The 20,269-nt window shown below is 40.1% G+C and overlaps 1 protein-coding gene across 9 annotated transcripts in view; it reads right to left on the bottom strand.

Moving 5' to 3' along the window:
• gria3a (glutamate receptor, ionotropic, AMPA 3a) overlaps positions 1-19,288 on the bottom strand; it is a 97,883-nt gene extending 78,595 nt beyond the window's left edge. For 3 of the 9 annotated variants that reach the window (XR_014090819.1, XM_008427599.3, XM_008427596.3), the window contains exons 1-5: positions 19,182-19,288; positions 16,432-16,709; positions 14,945-15,046; positions 10,250-10,363; positions 8,574-8,732 (exon numbers count right to left, since the gene is read on the bottom strand). Coding sequence is in view for 8 of the 9 variants with exons in the window: in XM_008427599.3 (XP_008425821.1) it covers positions 8,574-8,732; positions 10,250-10,363; positions 14,945-15,046; positions 16,432-16,567 (511 nt within the window). In the remaining variant the exon portion in view is untranslated. Of the gene's footprint in view, positions 1-8,573; positions 8,733-10,249; positions 10,671-14,944; positions 15,047-16,431; positions 16,710-19,181 lie in introns of all 9 variants that reach the window. The other 6 variants (XM_081615377.1, XM_008427594.3, XM_008427593.3 and 3 more) reach the window with 4 other exon arrangements.
• Positions 19,289-20,269: the final 981 nt, after the last annotated feature.

Here is a 20,269-nt window from a genome sequence, read left to right as displayed (position 1 = left end):
GTGGCTCTGAAGGTTCAGGTCAGAGTCCATCACTACTCCCAGGTTTCGGGCCTGATCGCTGGTTTTTAGTTGTAATAACTGAAGCTGTGCATTGATTCTAGTTCGTTCCTCTTTAGGTCCAAAGATAATAACTTCAGTTTTGTTTCTGTTTAGCTGGAGAAAGTTTTGGCACATCCACACATTTATCTGTTCTAAGCATCTATTCAGTGATTGGATGGGTTCAGAGTCACCTGGTGACATCGTGATGTAGAGCTGTGTATCATCCGCATAATTGTGGTAGCTAATCCTATGTCCTGTTATAATCTTTGCCAGTGGGAGCATATAAATATTGAAAAGAAGGGGTCCTAGGATTGAACCTTGGGGTACCCCACATGTGACCTTTGACCTCTCTGATGAGAAGTTTCCAATTGATACAAAGAAATCCCTGTTCTTTATGTAAGATTCAAACCAGTTGAGCACTGGACCGGAGAGTCCGACCCAACTCTCCAGTCGATTCAGTAAAATGTCGTGGTCAACAGTGTCGAAAGCTGCACTGAGGTCCAACAGAACCAGCACTGTGGTTCTCCCACATATATGCCAATAAAAGATCATAACTGTAGACGCTTTGTCAAACTATTCTAAAATGCAAAATAATGTCCAACTCACCATTCAAAGCCTCATATCCTTGAAAGAAGTGAGACATCACAAGCCCACAAAGCCCTTGTGAATTCTTACATCCACAAGGGTTCAAATAATGTATAATTCCACAACACTCTAGCATCCAGAATGCAACATAATCTACAGCTGGAAACCTTACATCTAGTTCTCACAAATTTCCATCGCAATTTCCGTTAGCGACGACGTGGCTCGTTCTTAAGTGTTTTGAGTAAAAATTTTAAAGCTTTCAACTTTTGTGTATTACGAAGCAATGTTTGAAAAGGAAAACGTTGGCACATACCTGTCAAGTCTCCCGTTTTGGCCGGGGAAACTACCGCTTTTTACCCTCCTTTCCCGCCGTGCTCCCGTTATTAGTATTTTACGGTAAACATCCCGTATTATGGCGCACCCCATCCTCTTACGTTAGATTCACCCTCCGCTCTTAGGCTACACTAGCTTTAACCCCCACCTCCACACCTGAGTGAAGTTGGCCCCCCCACCTTCTTCAAATCAGACAAAATTGGTGTCAAACGTTTGTGCTACGTTTGTGCTGGTTTGTGCAGCAAAAATTTTCGTTTGTGCCGCTATCATTTTAAAGATATAAAGAAATGTTTCTAGAGGTCATCCAAGGTCAACCACCCCCCCACCTTCTTCAAACCAGACAAAATGGGTGTCAATCAACTCGGCTACGTTTGTGCTGGTTTGTGCAGCAAAATTTTTTGTTTGTGCTGCTTTGGCTTTGAAGATATTAATGAAAGTGTAAAGGGCAAAAGGTCAACCAGCCCCTCAACTTTTATGAAATCCAACTTTCTTTAAATCTTTAAAATGATAGCGGCACAAACGAAAATTTTTGCTGCACAAACGTAGCACTAACGTTTGACACTAATTTTGTTTGATTTCATAAAAGGGGGGGGGGCTGGTTGACCTTTTGACCTTTACACTTTCATTAATATCTTCAAAGCCAAAGCAGCACAAACGAAAATTTTTGCTGCACAAACCAGCACAAATGTTTGACACTAATTTTGTCTGATTTGAAGAAGGTGGGGGGGGCACCTTCACTCAGGTCACCGCCACTTTTCGTTAGTTTCCCCCCACAACACCACCAAAACCTGAATGAGTTGGCATCCTACTGGAAATCTCAGGTAATACTATTTCTTTCACACTGCAACCTTAAGTGACCAAACTCCGATTTTATTTTCTGTAATGCGACCTGTATCTGATCTTTTCATGGCAGTTTGAACAACACAAGTCGGTTTTTTGGGGGGGGGTTTCCGAATGCATTCCAGGCCAATACGTATCCGATTCAAATGTGACCTAACGTCCAGGTCGCATTCATCTGTCTTGAACGTCACTGATACTCGAGAAATATCACTATTCTGTGTCCTGATACGCTCAAGCGAGAAGAAAAACAACAACCATGGCAGACGATAATGAGCATTAGGTTATTAAAGTGCTGGCTCCGGTCAGATAACAACTTCAAATGTGTAAGCTATGTTCCACCGTTAGCATCAACATTTACTTCCACAAACACTTCCTCTTCTTTATGGCCGTTGGCAGAAAGCTGACGCTATTGCACCCTCTACTGCGCACGCGGGACACTTTCAGGTCGCTTGCAGTTCACACTGAAGAACACATACAGGAAGTGTGAACGACCATGGCAAAAAAAATCAGATTTGACAAAAAATCGGAATTGGATCACTTCAGGCTGCAGTGTGAACGTAGCCTATGAGGCTGCTAACTTTGTCATGCTAGCAGTGCTAATCACTGTTATAACAATCTCGACAGGTAAGCTAAAAACAGCTACATGATGTATGACTCTTCAAGTCAAAATATGATCACCACCAAATACGACCATTGCATCCTAAATCCAAATGTTTTCTTTCCTACTGACCTCAGCACTATGCGGAAAACCAAAGTGAGTAAATATTTTCTGTGTGCCTGCGCTATTATCACTGGGGATTAGGATGGAAGCTATCACAAGGACTGCTCTCCTTCATGCCAAACAGTTTGACAACCTCGTCTCTGATGTTCATGCATCATTCATGACTGTCGGTTCACATGAGTTCCCAGGGTTATGATGAATTCAGGGTTGTTTTATGTTGTTTGGTTACGCTCGAGCGTGCTTGTTTTTGCTTCACTTACTGCCACAGAAAATTATGTAAAGCATTGTCAATCGATGTTTGCCCATGAGATATTACAATATCCTCACAAGTTCCAAAACTCTAATCTAAAATAGGAAACAAGATCAGATGATTAATTTATCTTTTCATGTCCAGTAGCGTCACAGCTTCATAAAAAAAAAAAAAACTGTTGGAAGATTTTAGTAAAATTATTAGGACTCTTGACTCTCATAGGGGCATTGCAAACTTGAATATTTGTTCATCTAATTTTGGTAAAAACAAGCAAGCTTGGCTCAACATAAATAGTCATTATCTAAAAGTCTGATGAATGTGGAAATTAGGAAATGTTTTCTGCCAGATCTTCACATTAAAACTGAGCTAAAATGTTTCTACAATTTGTAGAAGCAGTGTTTCTCTTATGATGTTCAAAATAACAATTGCTGATGTAGTATTTTGTTTTAGATGTATAAATTTATGTACTTTCCTCTGAGTTATTAGGCCTAAAATCTGCTATTGGGATTATTTAAAAATGACATTCTGCTGCAATTCTTCTACCCATTGCTTCCAGCTTCTATTATGCAATTAACACAAAACACTTCAAAATATGAGGGGAGAGTTTTAATCAAGTAAACACCCACATTAGCTTACGCCATCAAAGTTGTGTGCACATCTTTCACACATGCTAATGTGGATGCGACTTCTGCAAAGACTAAAAATGTCCTAATCAGGGGACGGCTGCTAATGAGTCAAAGTATTGAGCACAGTGTTAACAATGTAGAAGAAAAAGAGCAGAAGGAGGATGAGGAGGAGGAAATCTGGCTGCATGAACTGGTCTGTGCTGCATTAGTGGGACTGTCCGTTGCCTACACACTGAAGTGCTCTAACATTAGCCTCTGTCTGAACGGCAGCACACTGGTTGAGTCACGGCAGGGGGAGGATTGATAGCTTAGAACAAACACTTGCAAGAAACACCATGAATATTTTGGCTTTCCTTCCTAAAAAAATAGCTTTGAAATGTAGTTTTGAAATCTACAAATGTCTTTTATTGTGCTACACAATGACATAGCTGATATACAGCAATAAAAATGAGAAATTAATGTTTTTTTTTAGTAAGCATGAGGTCATCTTTTGTGAACTTACAGGACCCCAATACAGACAGGAAGTAGGCAGAATCATAAAGGAAGTGATGAGGAACAGAGGAAGGAAAGGAGTCTAAAGATAAAATAAAAAACTCTGCTGTCAGATCTCTGAGCTCCAGAGAGCTTGAACACCTGATGCTTAGTGGACTCAGGAACAAGTGGGTGTAAGAAACAGCTGTGTGGAGAGCACAACTGGAGGAGCTGAGGGAAGATGACTAACTGACACAGAAAAACTCTTAGCTAAGCATGGGGAGCCAGTGTTATGCTCAAAAAATAAACTCAATAAAATACCAAAATAATAAGAATGAACATGTAACACAAAATTGAAAAGTAAATAAGTAAACTCTAAACACTTTAGGATCCTCAAATACCGTTTACTGTTTTCAATTTATACCAATATTTTAAAAAGAAATTAACCGTTTGTACAGAATTACTGGCTGTGCACTGCAGGTAAGCTGGTTGAAAACAGGTTAATTCAGACATGTTTATTTGGAAAATTTTCTGTTCAAGAACAAACATGGACAGAGGAAACTAAAGGAGTGTCCCGCATCACTCTTTTGAAGGTCACAGCGTTTAAATACAAGAGGTGATTAAGCTACAAGCAGCATGTCTGTCTAGCAGCTGATTCTACAATCAATGAGCAGATAGGCTGCCTAATTAACCAGCTAATTAAAGTTTGTTTGACCAGAAGAAATCTTTATTGCAGCAAATATTTTTTTATGACACTGTAAATCTGATAACTAACTTTATTGTATTGGAAAAGCAAAGTCTTGCGTTATTTTAAGAAAATTCAGGGAATAAAACAAATCGGATCATATTATGTTTTCTTTCATCACAACACTGAAACCAAGTTATCTTTATCCACGGTTATCGTACGAATGCCATGCCACTCTGTACCTAATGTCCAGCTCTCTCTTCCCTTGTGTTTTCCACTCGTAACCTTAGTCTTGATGGATATGACCTTCCCATTGCCACTTTTATGCATGCAATCAGTCCCAGCCTGCAGCAACGTGTCACGTCAATACGTTCTGCAGCCTCTCTCCAGTCACAAATAGGTGGCAGAGAGACAATACGGCACAGCAAAGTTCTCTTTGTCAGAATTTATTCAGTCACAACTGGGAACTGTTTGCTGCGGTGCACTATTGACCTCATAGTTTTATAGTCACTTTTACATGTGCGGTCAAAGCGTCACAGCTCAAAATGCAAGCGTTTCTGCTCAGGGGAGAAAGTTGAGGGGGTTAAAAAAAAAGAAAAAAGTTTGGCGTGAATTGATTTTTCCATACTAGGGGACAAGCCAGAGTCGAGCACAAACACAAACACGCCACCGCTGCCGGACGACGGCCGTCCACCTTATTGATCCTCTCTGCCAGCAACAACAGAGTCATTTGCCATCAGGGATTTGTAAGTACCGACCCAGCTGAGGGGTGAGGGGGGTGAGGAGCGGCACTGTCCTGTTTTTTACTCCAACCCAAATCCATAAAACAAAAGACGAGCTTTGACCTACCACTAATTACTCTGACACTTTCATTATTGCCTCTCTCTCTGTCACGTCTCCAAGAAGAAGAAGAAGAAAAATACTGAACATCCTCTTTAACATCTCAGTCATCATAACACATGCTAATATTTTTTTCTCAATCGATGATGCGAGTTGTGGGAAACAGCACAGCTCGGACTTTCCTTCAGTTCTTGCCAAAATAAGATATGTGTCACATCCTCATCACAACATCCATCGGAAACATCAACACCTGCCAAGAAAAGCAGGCCATTATGCAATCCCGCCTGCTTTAAATGTAACCGTGTAGCTTGGATGCTATTTGGAGTCACCGGCTGACCTGGCTGGTCTGCATAATGAGCCACTCAATGTTCTTTGTCAACTAGTGAGTATTATCCTCAGCTTGCGTCAGCTTATCACACTGAAATTAATCCTTCTGATTATCACGGTTTTCCTTCTGATCCCCTAAAAAGGAAAATCCATAAGCTCCTTCCAAACACAATGGCGTTTGGATTTAGTCTGTGTTAATTCAGGGGGGTGGGGGGGAAATGTCGTGTTCCCCACCAGATCCGGACGATCCCAGCAGGTAACGTGCGAGTCTTCCTCAGCGCCGCCTGCTGAAGTGCCCTTGAGCTGAGCACTGACCCAACAGCTGCTTCGGTGTAATTACTCAGCTGCCGACGGAGCAAGGTTGCAGTGGAACACGGGCAGCTTCGTGGCGTGAGACTGTGAAAGTGTGTCAACCTGCCTGTGGCAGCGATTGCTCCCCTCCGGCTGCTGCTGCTGCTGCACGCCAGACTCCGCTAAAATGCAGTTTGCGAACACAGCCACCGCTTACCGACAATACGACAGCAGTCCACCTACAGGACAGCCGATGGGGGGGGGGGGGCTCTGAATGTGGGGAGGCGCCACTGCGTTCAAATTTCCCTTTCTTTTTTAGCAGGCTCGTTCTCACTTCATTAGCTTTCGCAGTCATCTCTGAGACAGCTGACAGAGTTCAGAGAGCTGCGGCTGATCTTCGAGCGTAAAGTGTTAAGTGCTGTTGGTGGGAAGAGAGATAACAGATTAATTCTCCAGACAGGACTCAACACCCTGCAGGGGGTGTGGGATGGGAAGGGGGGGGCCCGTCGTGCAGCTATCAGGCAGCGTCACGCTCCTCGCTCCTTCGCATCAAAACCATCATGTTTGCGGAGACTGCCACGCAGATTTCACCAGGACACGGATGGCACAATGAGCTATTTATATTCAGAGATGTAGACAGAGACACCTACAGGCTAGGGTGCTGAGGGAACCTCATGTGATCCTCAAGTGTGCCTTACAAAAATATATTTTGCTAGGATTTAATGGAATAGATCAATAGGAATCAAAATCAAGCAAGCTGGAAGAAAAATGACACGTGCATTTTCAAATCCCTTTGCTACTCGTGCATGCATGTGTATTCAAAACCCCTCTTTATATTCACACCCCGAAATAAAATCCACTTTTAACTCTGAAGGATCTGTAGAGATCCAAAGCTGGGATTGGAAGAACATGCCCCATTATTTGTAAAATGAGTAATTGTGACATGGAGACCAAATTATACGTATAAAAAAACGTGGGAAGTATTTAGACTCTGCATTCCAGACTGAGATGCACAATGTATAGCGTGGATGAGTCAGTCAGTGGTAGGATTTAATGAGCACCGGCTTCTTCCTACTCCTTTTCAAACCGAATGAGCAAGTTTTAGTTTTGTGTTTTGGTGTTGTTCCTGTGTTTATTTTCGTATTATTTTTCTTCTCCATTAACATTAGTGTTTTTATACGTTCGAAATAAAGAATTCATCGACATCAAATCTGGCATTTAGAGAAGAGAGGTAAGAAGAAATGTGTTGTTGGAAGAAAGCCCTGTTAGCGGTTTGTCACAAGGTGGAAGAAGGTACTCTGATTAGACAAGACAGAATTTGAACCTCGTAATCTAACACCTTTACTTTAGCCCTGAATACACCATACCAGTAAATAAACATGGCGGTGGCTGCATCATGCTGTGGGGATGCTTTTTTTTTTCAGCAGGGACAGGGAAGCTGGATTAATGGGAAGATGGATAAAGCAAAAAAGGCTTCCTTCCAGCATGACAACGGCTCTGAACGCACAGTCAGGCCTAGTCAAAGTCCAAACCTGACAATCTGAGGTCAGAGCTAAATTCTGAAATTCAAGTGAATCTGATCTATTTTGCAAAAAAAAAAAAAAAAAAAGCATAATTTACAGTCTCTAGGTGAACAAATCTAGATGACAGATACCTTTAAAAAATTGCAGCTCAAGGTTGGTTTGTTGTATGAAATTTCAATAAAATATGGTACATTTTGTGGTTCTAATGTCAGTGAATATGAAAAGGTTCAAAAGCTATGAATTCTTTTGCAAGGCACTGCATGACTTCGGACGTTGATGCCAACATGGACAGCCACCCACAAGACCCAAAAGCAATGAGGAAGTGGAGATCTGAACCTTTAAGTGATGCAACTGACTTAAACCAAATCATTATTTCTAATTTAAACTATTAAAGTTAGCAGGGAAAATAAGAAAAAAAGTTTTAACTTAAGATATCAAAAGCAATTTTTTAAACATTTATAACCAGCCTCATTTATTCAATGTGCACTTTAGCACGATTTGAATAGGTTGAGAACATTGCACAAATATTCCGTTTGTTTGTGACGTGGACCTTCGTTACCCACTAGATATAATTAATCTCCCCACTTCAACATAAACTAAAACGTTTTTTATTGCTCCTCTTTAGTTCATAGCACAACAATCTCAGAACTGCTTACTCTCTTTTAATTATTCAATTGCTTTGTTTCCAAAAAGAAGGCCTGCTTGGCCAGTGAGAGACCATCAGGTTTCATAATCCAGCTGGAGGATCCTGGATGCCATAAGCGAGAAGCGAAGGAATCACGCCAGTCGCTTTGGCAGTAGTTTCAGTCCTTTCTTTTTCTTTTCTTTTTTTTTATAACCACGAGTGTCTTCATAAACCTCTGTGCAATTGTTTTGAATGCAGCACAGACAGGCTTAGCATAACCTTTGCGCCGTTTTGTGTTTTTGCTTCAGTGATTGCAGTAATTTTGCATCCATCCAGGGCAGGACGTGAAACAACATAACTGAGAGAAGAAAGTCAACAAAACAAAAACAACAACAAACAAACAAGACGATTACTTACAGGCATGTGTGACCGAGAAACTGTTCGAGGACTCCAGGTTGTCAACATTATAATTGAGGTGAAAAGGTTTTTCTGTCACATTCTGGTTGGTGTTGTAGAGCTGGACAGCGAACCTAAAGGCGCTGTGCTCCTGCACTGTGGAGCGCATGAACAGTCCACCTGCAGGAAGTGTCACACAGAAAAGTGCCCTGTCAGATTTTAGAAAAAACTAACAATAGCTTCTTTTTTTTTTTTTTTTCTTTATTAAGCTAAATGTTCTGAAAACATTCCAGATCAAAGCTTCTCAATAAACATGTAGCCATAAACCTCTTGTGGATCAAATTGAATCCTTTGACGTCACAAAACGATGGGCCTATGTGTGTGTGTGTGTGTGTGCTTTCAGAGCACACGGCTGAGACTGTGGAGCTAAAGGGGCGTGGCTTAAAAATCTCAGCATTCTCCTGGACCATGTTAAGATCCTCATGAAGGCTCCTCGAGTCCATCAGGCGATTTAAATCAAATGTGTTGCTCACCGTCCTCAACGTTTTAGGGTTAGAAGGTTTAAAAACATTGAAATTGGTTTGTGCCTATTTACCAGTTGTTACAGTAACATTTGTAAAAGCTGTTATGATTTCACCACTGGCTCCATTGTTCCCTTAAAAATGCCTTCTACTTGAGATTTGTATCCATCAGAACCATTATTAATTTACCTGAAGAACAGTGGAGTTTTATTTTTTTTAATAAGCAAATGTGTTTGTTGAATAATGTGTGCTTAGCTGGTTACACAAGGTTAGGATTCCTCAAACAATTGGAAATAGCTTATATTTTAATGCCAGGACGTAACTTAAGGTAAAATATTCTCCGCTGCTGATTCTGAGGCTGAAAAATATAATATACAGCAACAAAAAATCATTTGGCTGAATAAATGGCTGATAAAATTAATCTAATGGACACTTATTTGGACCACAAAAACGGCAGAACATGTATAATTTTATGGAAATGTCTGAAAAATCATAACTATGTATCTACAGAGTTCATCATTACCCGTCAGAATGAGTGGCCTGGGTGTAACACTGGCACAGAGTAGCTGATTGGTCTGCAATTGACCTCTGGTGCAGATTAACCAATCAGACATCGGGGTTTATTTGCAGCGCCATAATGACTATTAGCGTTGTTTAATGATGGACTGCAGCACAGGTAACAGGAAATAATTCATTAAAAATAAAAAGTGATCAATTCTTTCCGCACTAATTCTAATTCATTCTTTGTGAAGCTATTTTTTTAATGGTGCAAAAGTGACGAATTAAATAGTTTTTATTTATTCCATTAACTAACGTTTTACTTTAAACTTCACATCTAAAAAATATTTATACAAAAAATATTTATTGTGTTTTCTGGCAGTTTTAGGCCCTCTTTAGATTTCAAGCTAGTTATTAATATTAACATTAAATATTTAAAAAAAAATTAAAAAAGCATATATATATATATATATATATATATAATATATATATATATATATATATATATTATGAGGACACTATCAGGATTTGCCCTATTTTTTTTTTTAAATCCGAAATCGCTTGGGTACAAAGAAGTGGACTAAGTTCGAAGCCGTCTAAGTGGGTGAATACCAGGTGCCAAAAACTCGTCCTTGATGGACAAATGTGAGCCTTTAAAAACACTCGAGTTGAACTTACCGATGTTGATTTGGTTTGGAAACCCTGCCAGCGAGTCCCCGACGAGATGAAGTAAAACCAGGACCGCCGCAACTCTGCGACTCCACATTTTCCCCCGAGAAGTGAAATCAACTCCTGGCGTGTTTGTGGGCGAGGAGAAGCAGGGAGAATCATGAACACGGACTGGAGCGCAAAGAAATCCACAAGATGCGGCGGCGGCGGCAGATCTCTTTCTCTCTCTCTCTCTCACCGTGTGCGCGCCCACGTTGAATGTGTGCCAGCGCAACTGCAGCGCCAGCCCACTACTACTGCCGCTGCTGCTGCTGCTGCTGCTACTCTAAGAACCTAAAGCCAGTGGTTTATCTCAAAGATGGTGGTGGTGGAGTGGAGAGCAGCGCAGGAGACGGGCCACCGGATCTCCTCACTGTGTGGATGGAGACCACTGAAATGGGCCAGAGCGAGAAAGAGGAGGATGAAGGAGGGAGAGGACGGGGGGGGTGATGAGGGGAGGAGGCGTTTATCAAACTTGTTCTGACGTTGAATTATAATAAGTGCAGCCTTCCTCCCCGCGTCACTGCAGAATTGGTGTGTGTGGGTGGGTGGGTGGGTGTGTGTGGTGCAGAGGCTGAGCGGCACGCACAGGCATTAAAGTCAAAAGGGAGCAACGATATACCACTGACTGACTTGTGTGTGTGTGTGTGTGTGTGTGTGTGTGTGTGTGTGTGTGTGTGCGTGCGTGTGTGTGTGTGTGTGGCCAAGTAAGTATGTTCTCTCCATCTTCCCATCCATCCATCCATCCGTCCATCCATCCGTCCATCCATCCATCTATCCATCCATCCTTCCCTGTTGTGTGTGGGTACAGTGTAGTTCTGCACAGCATAATCCTGCGCTGTCCCCTGCAGGTGTTGCAGAGCAGAAACTGTAACTGCGGGGCCAAATGGGCTGATTTATTCCCGTTTAATCACAGCCTGTCTAACCATCTAACCGACGTTTTATACGAACAGAAGCATAGAGTGATTAAAAATAAATAAATAAATGAATGGAGGGAGGAGGAGCTTCAGGTTAGGTTATTTGCATGGGCAATTCTAGAATGTTTATTTATTAATAAAATGTCGGGATAGTCAAGCAGGACAAGAACGAAGGATGTTTAAAAGTGTTTCATTTGCCTGATTAGTTATTTTTGTAATAATGATATTCAGTGGTACTCAGATGTTCTGAAACTTGGAAGCTGCAGCTTCGAGGAGGAGTTTTGTCCTTTAAGGCGGCGCTTGGTCAGCTGGGATATTAAAGGATTACTCAAAACATGCGTGAAATAATCACAGCGACACTCCAGGTATGTTTCTGATGAGGGAATCAAATTATAACATGATGTATGTAAAGCTAAAAAAAAAAAAAAACACTGCCCCTTTAAATATTAATTCAGACGTTATGATCAATTAATTACTCAATACTTGGCTAGCCATTTCTCCAAATACTTTTGTACTCTCACTTGAGTATTATCATTGGACGGCGACTTTTTGCTTTCACTCTAGTAACAACTGAAGTAGTAGTGCTACTCCTGCTAGAGTACAATTCTGCCTCTGCACATGAGGACATAATGGCCATCATAATGGACATCTGAGGACTAAACAAAGAAACTATATATTTTCCGTTGAGCTCAAAATAAAGTTATGGTTTAAAAATCAAAATATTACTGTCTTCCATTCAGCTGAGCTACTTCGTATCGCTGCATGGTTGTAGTTGTTTACCTGCTGCAGCTTTCTGTGGCTACAAATTCAGACAGACCGTGACGGTGCATTTAAGTACCACTCATGGTCTGCGTAACTCATATCATATTGAGTGTAACAGATTTAGCTCTCATAATCCATAATTGCCTTGCAAGCTCAGAATCATTTCCCCCCACCCCTATTCTCTTGTAATCATGAAGCTCCTTTTCTTGTGATTGCTGTATTGTTTTCTTGTTGTGCCGGAAAAAAATATTTATTGCACAGAGGGTTACTGTTTGCTTCTGATAGTTTTCTTCTACTCTATTAAAATGATATTCATATTCATAAAGCATAGGCCCATAACGCTGCCAGGGTGCCGGTGGAGAGGCCAGCATATTTATTTAGTTTGGTGGCCATTGCAGCAGCTGAGATAAGAAGGGGTTCGGCATATGATTTCAATTTTATTAAACGTGTCTTTGTAAATTAGCAGGAAATAAAAGTGTGAATACATGAGACGTATTTTAATGTGCAGAATGTTTTTGTGCGGATCACTGCTCAGGTTCTCTACTAGTACAACCAGTTCTACAGTGAAAAAGTGGAGAGAGAGGCTAAGGTCGGTTTCTGTACAGCGCACATAAAAAGGGTCATTTTTAATAAAAAACACAGTAAAGATTTTTCAATCCAGGGAAGTTCTTCTGAATTCAGGTGAGCCGACTCAAACCACACGCTGCACCTATAGACCAGGATCCTCCATAATGTACGAGTGTGGGAATTAAACTGACCTGCCTGCAATGCAGACCCGCACATTGTGGTGCATTGTGGGACGAGAACACATCAAGGCGCAGTCGGTAGTGCTGCAACTAAACCTCTTTGTCAAAAAATATCATGTTGGGCTCTGAAAACTGTTACATAATTGCCTTAAGTGGAACAAGTTAACCCACATAGTAGTAATTAACACATGTATTTAATTTGAAATAAAAAAAAATGCAAATAACAATGAAATTATTCATAACTGAATGGTTTTTTGTGATCAACAAAAAAAAAGGTATTTAACTCTGACATTACGTTTTATAATAACTGACAACATTTCATATTTGCAAGTATAATGAATCCCCAAAATATTGGCAACAATAGCAAAGATAAAGCTCTAAATTAATCTTTTTTTTCTTTTCTTTTTTTTTTTTTGCAGTGGCATCATGTAACTAAAATACTTCAAAAAAAATAGACATTTCTTTGACGTCCCTTTCAGTTCAGTTCAGTTTTTGAAACTACACATGCCACAGAGATATCTCACCTCTTAGCATGACCCTAAAATCAAACAGTTATCACATTTTTGGGCTGCTTGACTTCCCATACCCACATGTTCCACTTGGTGAGACTACCAGAAACCATCTAAAAAAAAAAGCTTCCCATTTACGTCAAATGTGAATTTTCACCGTTTGCTGTTCAGCTGTTGCTCTTCACGTCTTATCGCACTTTACGACTTAAAACACATTAAGATGCTGCAGCGTGATGAGGAATGACTTTACGCTGAAACACCCTTATTAGATTCCTCCAGCTGAACTTCCACTGGGGTGAACATTTATCTCCCTAATGATATGGAAAGTTAAATTGTTTTATCCACTCTAGTATTGCTTACTCACCGCAGGAGGCTGATGTAATTTGATAAATGAGCTGCAGAAATGTAAACCGATTGTGTAAATGAGGCTCTTGCGAAGCATGCACTCAACTAGAATCATCTGCACATCAAATAAACCTCAAAAGTGGAGCTTTACCACTCGCTAAGCTGCAGGTCTCCCTGCTACAGATCTGCGCAACGTAAATAAATACGCAGACTCTTTTCCGTCGCTGGAAGTTGAGCGCGTCCGCCGTGCGACGCGGAGGCAGTCAGTGCAGGGCTGACATGTTCAATGACTCGCCAGCGCCAATGCATCCGTTTCTGAAAGTGGTAACCTTATTTTATAAATAGCAACTGCTTGTTATAACCCTCAGAATTATGCACACAAGTTGTAAGCCTAAGGGAGCGAAGTGGCCTAAATACAGGCACATCCAGTGTGAGAATTAGTTTTCAGAGATCGCCCGTCTGCAATCGAACACGGTACAATTTGACTAAGTCATCAAAAAAAACCAAAAAAAGTCCAATCACTGACTTTTAATTAGTTTAGAATCAATTGTGAAAAATGTTAGTGTATGAGACCTTAATAGTACAGATGTAAGGGTGTGTAAGGACATTTTGTACAGAGTTTGGTTGCAGTTTCAGAGAATCAGGATGAGTAAGTGCAAGTGTATTGTGCAGGTTTGGCGTTAGTCAGAATTCACAGAAATATGGTCTCACTGAAGCTGCATCTCTTTTTCACCTCGATGACGGTATACCGTCTGTCTGAAATTTCAGTGACTGTCTGTAAATCAATAACCCCCAGTGGCTAAAGCCCATGAATCTGTGCTTTGGTGTATCCAGAAGTGAACTGCTGGATCAGTCTGTGTCTTAGATAACAACCTTCACAACTTCAGTCCCAACGGCTGGTCATATTTTCTTTCAGTGGTTATTGTGCTAACACCGGCATATTCATTAATGTGCAGAATTAAACTTTATGAACCAGAGCAGAGGAAGTGGCCTCTCTTCATTCACCGGACATAAAAACAAGCAATAGAAAACTTATTTTAACCTTCATGCTGCTCCGTTATGAAATAGAGCCCTGGGTGGAAAGCCGTGTCATCTATTTTAAAACCCCGCCTCTACATCTATCCGTCTGAAATGATTAGCTTTGCCTGACGTCTCTGAGATTTAATTCTGGCTCAGAAAAATGTAATTAAAAAAAAAAACAAATCCTGAATTTGTTTTTAAAAGATACAATAGCGTATCTTTTGTAACATTCTTTTGTGATTTAACAGGAAGCATTCATGTCCAAAAAAAAGACAAATGGTACTTTCAGATCAAATCCAGCAGACAAATATTTTTGTGTTTTGGACTTAGCTACTGATAAATAAAAGCCTGTTGAGTTTTCTTAACTTTTCTTTGCTTGATTGCCAGTCGATGGAAGGAAAAAGGAGGCATCATCCTTCCCCATAAATGCACACAACAGCCTTGTTGAAGCGATCTCCCTTTTGCCCCCTTCAAAAAAAAACAACAAAAAAGAAGAAAAACAGGAGCATGTTAGATTTGTATTCCTCTGAGAACCGCACAGATCGTCTCAAAGTTGCTTCGCACATTTCTGTGCATTCACAAACACTAATCTTATCTTCTGAAAAGCTGATTGCAAGCGCTCTTATAATCATCTACAACAACACTGACTGTTCTGGGAAACACAAAGCAAACCATTTCTGTCGGTAAGTCCTTGACCCGCCGCCGTAATGTGCTCCTATTTCATCTCATGCATCCTTTTTGCTGCATTACAACAGCAAACAGCAGCATATGCGAAGGGGAGCCTACGGCCACGTTTTTCCCGTGGAAGAGTGAATCACAGTCGCCTGTTATGGCAGAGCTCATTTCTTCAGATCTAATGCTGACAGATATTGTGTGCAGATGGTGGAGACGATCCTCCACATCACCTCGGTTCAGTGTGCGGTAAACTATGTCTGTTATAATAATAATAATAGTAATAAAAAGTAATAATGCACCAGTGAAAATGGCAATAACACTCCAAACTGTAAGTGACTTCAAAAGACAAAGTAGCAGCTTAATAAAAAAAAGAAAAAAGATTTGGAGTGATTTTAAGAGAAATAAATCTGTCAGAATCCGCAGCTGCACTTTAAAGCCTTATTTGACTCATAGAGAGAACTACATGGTGAGAAAGAGATACAGATGAAGGATATTATATAACAAATTGACAGAACCACAAGATAAATTGCTTAGGTACCAAAATATACAATGACATTTTCTGTTATCAGTGTACTAATCGCTCTTCCTCTTTATGATCTTCAAGACTCATAAAACCCGTTAGGAGGTGGGATTTGATTGCTAAGATTCAATTGTACAAGCCTTCCCATTTTAACGCGCCGGATACATTTGATTGAAACATGTCTTAGCTATCACGTTTAAAAAGAAACATTATTTTTACACCCACCTCAAACCCTGATTTCTTGTGCAGGTTTGGGTTGGATGTAAAAGTTTGCGTCCTGCTGTTAAACACAGATTGGTTTTACTCCCAATATTACATTTTACACTGACAGTTTTGTGCGGAACATGCCAGATGCTGATTAGGACTATTTTCCTGATCAGAGTAAACACGTCTCTGTTTTAAGCCCAGCTAGGCAGGTGACATAATGAGATAAAAAAAAGGGCTATTATTGTGTTATAAACAAATGAAGCTTAGTGATAGTCCTTCAGTTCAGCCTCTTAACAGGGTTGAAGCTCAGACATCTGCAAACTTGCCTGCGGCAAACCAACACAGCAGCGGCAAAAATAAATAACCAGCTAAATAATTAAAATTCAAACAACCCCAGGAAGGGAACGGTATAAACCTTTGTAGTGGCTTGAGATTAGACAGTTCTCCTTACTGTAAATGCCTGAAACAATGCCCCACATTGCCTGGCTGCATCTATAAATAGGACTCCTTGGCGGCCTTTTCTCACACAGCCACTGAGGCTGCTGTTCTGCCCCGCAGCACAGCCTTCCACGGCAGCACACAAGCATCCACTGAGGATCTCATGCAGCACGCAGCTCTGGTGGTCTGCGGCCCTGACTCGCTGGATCACATCAGCTCGGTTTGCCACGACCCCGAGGCCCGGCAGAACTTTACAAGATATTTTGGATTACCAGCGACACTTTGGCAGATCTGAAAAAACAAAGAAAAAAAAATCAAATCAGAAATCTGTGGCTGAGCTTGCAAATCGCAGATGGATAATAAGCAGCACATAAGGTCAGATGTTTTTAAAAATAAGCACAGTGGTGTGAAAAAGTGTTTTCCGCCCTTACTAACTTTCTGTTTGGGTTTTTGCATGTTTGTCCAGTAGAGGCAGTGAACTCTGGTGTGATCTGAGGGGCCATTACTTTTTCGCACAGGGCCTTGTAGGTTTGGATTTTTCTCCTTTCATAATAAACGCCTTCATTTAAAAACTGCATTTTGTCTTTGACTGATATTTAAATTGAATTAAGTTTACAGGCTTTCTCGCTCACACATGCCTTCTCTCCCCTGTCTAAACATTTTCTTTGGGGCTGATGCTTTGTGATGGGCAAACGTTAACTTTGTCCTTAAGACACTTTGTAAATGATTCAACTATGTAATCTGGGTCGTTGTCCATTTGGAAGACCGTTTTGTATTCCAGTTTTAACTTCTTGGCTCATCACTTAAAATGTCTCCTCAATATCCCCCCCACCCCCCAAAAAAATAAAATCCTTCAGGCTGTAATGTTGCTGTTGGATCAGTGGCTTCTTCCTGTCTGAGTGGCTAATCTGTAGCCTCATTCGTCGTGAATAACGACATTTTCTTAACAAAAACACATCCAACTCTGGAACATGTCTACTTCCTGATGGCTGCACATTCCCATGGTGTTTAACTTCCTGTATTTAAACACCTTTAGGGATCTGGAAATTGCACAAAAGGATGAAGCAGACTTATGGAGATACACATTTTTCTACCTTATGTATTAGCTTATGCTGTAAATGTTTTCCAAGGAGCAGCGTGGATGTTAAAAAAAAATAAAAAAAAACATTTACAAGTGTTCCTATATTTTACAAAACCATCACATTTTCAATTTGGGATTTCCCAAATTGCTAAAGACAGATTAACCTTAATGTATGTAAACTTATACATGTGTAGAAACTTTATTATTATTATTTTACATCTCATTATTTTGGCATTTATTGTTGTCATATTCCCAACCAGCCTAACACAGTAAAGATTTAATCTCATTCAACGTTAAAACAGGGAGAATAAAAATGCTTTTTTTATACGTTGCAGGCAAATAATTCTGTTTCAGCTGCAGGAGAAGTATGAAATAAAATTTAGAAAACACAATAAGATTTTAATTTCAACATCTACAAGAGCTTGCGGAGGTAAAAGGGAAAAAAACAGCTCATTTAAAGGCTTGCCAGACTTAAATGAGGACTGCCCCCAAGAGGAGTCTGCTTTGGGGATTTTTGACAAAGTGTGACAAAATGGATCGCAGGTGGTGTCATTTCTAGCTTTCACTAAAATTAAAGCTCCAAGCGCGACTTTTGGATAAAGCAGCCAGTGTTACGGGAAACATTGGATTTCTGATGAGAAGCCCTGAAAGGTAAAAGTGAAAATCACAAGGAATAAATCCAAAGACTGACACTTATGTATATGAACAGAAAATGAAATCAATATTGTCTGTGGGACAATATTGGCCTAAATATTTTCAATATGATCTCCATAGATCATGAGGTAGCTAGTGAACATTAACGTTTCAAATAGCAAGATAATTGTTTGTGCAGCTGAAATACTTTTTTTTTTAATTTTTTTTTTTTTACAGGAAATATGATGTGATTGACAGTAAAATCTCCTCCTGGATGTTGATAACACATGTCCTGATTTTGCACTGGTGCGACTGCAGAAGCAAACACCAGTGCAGACAGCACAGCGCTTTCCAATGGTTTGATACCAACATTAGTCAGTGAAGCAGGAATTACACAGCTGGTTTGTTTAACGCCAGAGGGAACACGTCTGCAAGTCCTCCATCACTTCGTTGGATTTTTTTTTCTCTTTTGGGCTACTTGCAGTAATTTCTTCACACCTAAATTGCTAACAAAATTTGTCTTTGCTTTATTACCTTTACAATCTAATTTTCCCCAGTGGACTGAAATGCTAATCAAGTATTTATGAGTTTCCCCAAACATGATGCACTGGCCCCCTTTCTCTCCCCTGCTCTCTCTAAAGGCTTATTAATGCGTTTCTCCAGGCTGCTTCATGCAACGTTCGTTTTTTTTTGTCCCTCTCAAATGCAGAGTTTGAACAAAAAAATAAAATAAAAAACAAAATCAACTTGATTGTAACATGATTCCGTAATAAACATAATTTTCCTATTTATTTGTATCTTCAGAAGTTAGCTAATTACTAAATGAGTTCAACTAGACCTAATTTAACCTCAGTATAAACCCAGTTGTTCCGTGAAGGCTTCAGAGGTTGATTATAAAATATTAAACAGCACCAGGAAGTTCAAGGAACACAGCAGACAGGTCAGGGAGAAAGTTGTAGAGAAGTTTAAAGTTAGGTCTTAAATATCTCTAACCGTCGTAAAACCCATCGTCGAAAAACCGAAAGAGTATGTTACATCTGAAAACTTACCGAAACAAAACATGGAGAAGGAGACCATTAATCAGAAAAGTGTCTCATTGCGCCTCCGGAGGAGGTTCAGAAATCTGTTGCCAAGACAACCAGCAGTGACGCTGCTCATCACTCTGGACACACCTGTTAGAGGAAAGTTGAAACCGATGCAAATACAAATGCTTAATCCTGTTTTCACGTCTGCCATCGTACAAAAACAACAACAACAACAACAACAAAAAAACACAGGAATTCAATATATTTTTCTTCTTCTCCGCTATTATTTGCCACTTTAAGCTAGATTGTTCCATAAAATCTCAACTTTAAAGTTTGTGGTTGCAATGTAACAAATGTGAAATAATTAGAGGTTTAATTACTTTTACGCGGCACCGTAATCGAAACGCCTTTCGTTAATGTCTTTTCATTTTAACATGACTTTGAAAAGTGGACGATTATACACTATAATGTTGTTATATAGCTGAAAAACTAAATGAAAACTTTTTAACAGAAAACCAGAAGCAGAGACTAAATTGACACTTCAAAGAAAAGAAAAAAAAAAGGCCTCAATAATGGATTTGTAGACATAAAAGCCTTGAAGTTATAAAGCTTTAGTTGAGCTGCAGGTAAGAATAGCAACCAGTAAAACATACTGGTCCTACTGGAATTCATATTGAATTTCAATAATATCCAGAATCCACTCTCCAAACAGGCTTAGACCGCTGGAACGTTTTCGATGCTGACAGTCTTGACGAGACTGCCCCCTGCTGGATTTAAGATGCATTACAGGACAGACGGCGTGGTTGAAGCGGCTCTGCAGGAGCAGCTGCTAACATGACACGGAATTATTAATCTTACTGGGATATTTATGGCGCTGCCTAACATGTATGGCACACCGCTGCTCGCAAGATGAGATTTTAAATACAAGCCACAGTATTACCCCGACGATCAAAGGTTAAATATTAATTTTGGTGACAATAAATTATACATAATCTGGCACAGGTTTAGACTAAAATTGCTTCACTGTTTTCTCTTACATCTCTCTGATCTTGCAAGTCAAAAGTGAGCAGTGACAAAGTTTCTCAAACCAGCATTATTCGCCCAGCGTTTGT

Source organism: Poecilia reticulata, chromosome 14, assembly GCF_904066995.2.
Source record: "Poecilia reticulata chromosome 14, P_reticulata-male-v2, whole genome shotgun sequence".
Classification (NCBI taxonomy): Eukaryota; Metazoa; Chordata; class Actinopteri; order Cyprinodontiformes; family Poeciliidae; genus Poecilia; species Poecilia reticulata.
This window is presented reverse-complemented; position numbering and strand designations above follow the sequence as displayed.